Source organism: Propithecus coquereli, unplaced genomic scaffold (genome assembly GCF_000956105.1).
Source record: "Propithecus coquereli isolate 6110/MARCELLA unplaced genomic scaffold, Pcoq_1.0 Scaffold305, whole genome shotgun sequence".
Classification (NCBI taxonomy): Eukaryota; Metazoa; Chordata; class Mammalia; order Primates; family Indriidae; genus Propithecus; species Propithecus coquereli.
In genome coordinates this window covers 1,506,703-1,510,743 of record NW_012148675.1, presented here as the reverse complement: position 1 = coordinate 1,510,743, position 4,041 = coordinate 1,506,703, and the positions used below count along the sequence as shown (strand labels likewise).

Below are 4,041 nucleotides of genomic sequence, written 5' to 3'. Positions count from 1 at the left end.
GGGGCAACAGGCAAGAAAAGACTGAATCCCCGCTTTTGAAGATTTCACCTATTTCTCAGCTTGCCTGGAGTAGGCCACTGGGATTCCCTTCCCCGGGAAGCACCGGGAGTGTCCGGTAGATCGCTGATCCTCCGGCCCTCACCAGCTCTGTAAATCGGTATGCGACGCTCTCCTTTCCCACACCCCTTTCTCGCCCCTTAACCTTCCTTCCTAGTCATTTCCGCTGTTCCTACCCGCTCCGAAACCACTGGTCTGCAGCATCTTTCCTCCCGTCCTCACCTGAATCCCTTTCTGCAAGCAGTACTTAGAGATAGTAACTAGGGAATCTGGGGGTGTGGAACTGCATCTTGGGACAAGTAGTCCTGGCAAGAAGAAAGCAATGGAAAACTACAATTCCCAGAATACAAGTTCATTTCCTCCCTTTTCCCCAGTGAGCCCATTTCAATCCACCACCTTTTAAAGACCCTCTTAGCCACGTCGACTGTGTGGGAAAAAACTTTTAAAAAGCATTTAAGGTTGTTTAAACCTACCATTTCGAGAGCATTCTGAAGGCTAAAGTGAGAAATAAGACCAGGGCTACAGAGAAGTGAGTTTCACAACCTAGTCTGGCACTGGGTTAGACAGTCGCTCTGACAACAGTCAGGCATTTGTGTGGTCGCCTGAGGGTGGGACCTTCGGCGGCGGCTCCGGGAAACCCCGTGGGCCAGCGCGGCGCTCTTCCTTTCGGATCCGCCATCTGTGGTGAGTGTGTGCTCTTGGGCCGCTGTGCGGCCAGCGACCTACGCGTCGCTTTCTCGTGTGTCCTCAGGTCTAATCCATCTCTTCCTTTCCCTCAATCTCAGGTGGAACCGCCACCAAGATGCAGATTTTCGTAAAAACCCTTACAGGGAAGACTATCACTCTCGAGGTACGGGCCAGGTGGTGTGGGGAAGCCAAGGCCTGCCTGAATAAGGTCCCGAGGTGGAGTTGCGGACCGGCGCTGTTTTCCAAGCCTTAGAACGTGATTCCGAATTTGGGTTCTGAAGCCTGGCCTGGAATTGAGGGTAGTTTGCCGAGCAAGGGCTGCTTTTCCACGTTTAGAGTGGTGCTGGCCAAGTAGCCAAAGCAGGGCGCCTGCAGTGGGGAAGAGGTCGCTCCCGGCCGGCGGGCGCGAGCACGTGTGGCCCAGCAGCGGCGCCTGCCCTAGCGTGGGGAAGGGGACGTGCTAGCAGTCCTGGGAGGTTGCCCGTTGGGTGGGTGATCGGCTTGAGTGAGTAGGCTTCAGCCCCGCCACCCAGTCGGTTCTGTTGTAACTGTTGAATCAAGTGAGTTTGTCCTTCCGTATTGTGTAACCAATGTGCTTGTATTTTAAAACTAATAGGTCGAACCCTCGGATACAATAGAAAATGTAAAGGCCAAGATCCAGGATAAGGAAGGCAAGTAATATTTTGTAGTTTAGGAAAATTAACCTGTAGGGCTGCCAGCCTACCAAGGCATATCTGCTGTTGGTGGGGTGGAAAGAAAAGGAGGTTAGATTGACAAAGTGAAATACTACTTGAATAACACAGTAAATGCTTATGTGCTAGAGCCACGCCGCCTAGATTGGTCCCTGCAGGACATTTCACTTAGGTGAACAAGTTTGGACAAGGTGGACAAGTTTTTAAACTCTCTATGCCTGTGTCCTCATCTGTAAAATAAAGATTCACAGATTAACACATATTAAATATTCTTAAGATTAAATGTGGTAAAGTCTGCAAACATTTAGAACCATGCCTAGCCTGTAGTAAGACCTCAGTGGCAGCTGTTAGTACCATTTATTTGATTCAGGGTTTCTTTGTGAGTCTGGAGCACATAGGGCTTGTTCTGCTGTGACTGTTTTTTTGGTTTTTTAATTAGGAATTCCTCCTGATCAGCAAAGACTGATTTTTGCTGGCAAGCAACTGGAAGATGGACGTACTTTGTCTGACTACAACATTCAAAAGGTCTGTTGAGGGAAAAGCATAGCTAAAAAATAGTCTCATTTTGAAAATTTTGACACAGAAAAGTGGGGAGACTAGTAGTAGATTTCTAGGTAAATGCTACACTAATATTTAAGAAGCGCTCAAGTTCTAGATTTTGTAGGTTGCATTCCATGGCATAATTTAGTGTGTTCTTTAATCTCCATATAAACTAATAGTTACAAGAATCAGATACTTCTTTTGGGGCAGGGGTCAAGGCTCCGGTGGTATTGTGTACTACTGTTGTATTAGCAAATGCATGATGTTTGTTCATTTTTAATGCAGCATGAAAGCCTCTTTCATCCTCTGATCCATTAACAGGAGTCCACTCTTCATCTTGTGTTGAGACTTCGTGGTGGTGCTAAGAAAAGGAAGAAGAAGTCTTATACCACTCCCAAGAAGAATAAGCATAAGAGAAAGAAGGTTAAGTTGGCTGTCCTGAAATACTATAAGGTGAGCCATTTTAAGGTGATGGGCAGAATATCAGCAAAGTTATGGTTTATTTGGAAACTTAATCCTTACAGTAACTTGTCAACATTTTCTAACGGAGTAATTTGACTTCTATATCTGGTATTACCTACTTTTCGTTTACTTTATTTATTTTTTCATCACTGAAGAGATTTAATACTTCTGGTTTAAATGAGGTATTCCAGAAATGAGAATTTCAAAGTTTCTGGGTTTTTTTCCTGTTTGGTATTTGAAGAAGCTTATATAATAAGGGTCACCTTTAGCTGCTTATTCTAAACTAGGTTCGGAGTTGAAGTCAGATCTGGGTTCAGGTCTTTGCTTCATTTACCAGCTCAAAAAGCTGACCTTCAATGTATAAAAGTCCCAGTACTTCTGAACTTTCATGTTGCAGTAGTAATCAGTATGAGGATTTGGGGTGCTTTGGTTTATAAACAGTAAAAACTACCAGCATTTTGTGGTTAAAAGCTTAAATATTTTGAGTCACTTACATTAGACTTCAGAATATGTTGTGAAAGTTATCTTATAGCAGATTTGTACTTTCCATTCCAGGTGGATGAGAATGGCAAAATTAGTCGCCTTCGTCGGGAGTGTCCTTCAGATGAATGTGGCGCTGGAGTTTTTATGGCCAGCCACTTTGATAGACATTATTGTGGCAAATGTTGTCTAACTTACTGCTTCAATAAACCAGAAGACAAGTAATTGTATATGAGTTAATAAAAGATATGAACTAACATTTAATTGTTGGGTTTTTTTGAGCTTTAAATTGATTATGTGATACTGTGGTTCTGTGTACCTGCCAAGTGCCAACCATGAGGGAAAGTCTTGCTATTTTCTTTTCATGATATAAGCTAGTTTATATTTCTGTCAGTTTCTTGACCTCAGTACCATAGACATTTTGGGCCAGAAAATTGTTGTGGGGGCTACCATAGGATAGTGAACAGCATCCCTGTTCTCTCACCATCCCCCATTGAGAACCACTGATTTGTATGAAAGTGTTAAGACCTTGGCTTAAGAAGGCTATAGCATACTTCTGTTTCATACAGGGGAAATGTAAAGGCTGGTTTCAAGTTGCCAATTCAAAAAATGCATCTTGAGTGCCTGGGTGATTTCAGTGGAATGTTTACTCTCTGGCAGTATAAGGGAACATGCCTTACTGTTCAATGTTGAGCATGAACTCTTGGGAATTTAATGTTCTATTCAGGATGAGTCCCTGTAAAGGAAGGACTACTCACCACTGTTAACACTGGAAAATGAGACAGTTTCACGTGGTACTTGATTGGTACCATGTCTTCTCATGGAGCTCTATTCAGAGAGGATTGGTTCACCTGGTACCACTCTTAAGCATATACTTGAAGGAAGTTTATTAAACTCTGATTATTACATTCAGTGATAATGCTAATAATTAGCAATTCCCTTTTACCATATTGCTAGGCTTTATACTCTAGGATTTCTAAGTTGGAGGAATCCTTAGATAAGGATTCTTATTTCTGTAGCACTTTGACAGTTTGTACTAGTGCATATTAACACCTATAAGACAACTTAGGTACCTTTTGACCAGTAGTGGCAATCTCTGCCTTCCATAAAGCAAAACATTACC

At 43.2% G+C, this 4,041-nt stretch overlaps 1 protein-coding gene across 1 annotated transcript; it reads left to right on the top strand.

Moving 5' to 3' along the window:
• The first annotated feature begins 651 nt into the window (after positions 1 to 651).
• Positions 652 to 3,177, top strand: RPS27A (ribosomal protein S27a). The gene is made up of 6 exons (XM_012649851.1): positions 652 to 741; positions 843 to 907; positions 1,361 to 1,415; positions 1,876 to 1,961; positions 2,298 to 2,429; positions 2,994 to 3,177. The coding sequence occupies exons 2-6, from the start codon at positions 860 to 862 to the stop codon at positions 3,141 to 3,143; spliced, it is 471 nt and encodes a 156-aa protein (XP_012505305.1). The 5' UTR covers positions 652 to 741; positions 843 to 859; the 3' UTR covers positions 3,144 to 3,177.
• The last annotated feature ends 864 nt before the right edge of the window (positions 3,178 to 4,041 follow it).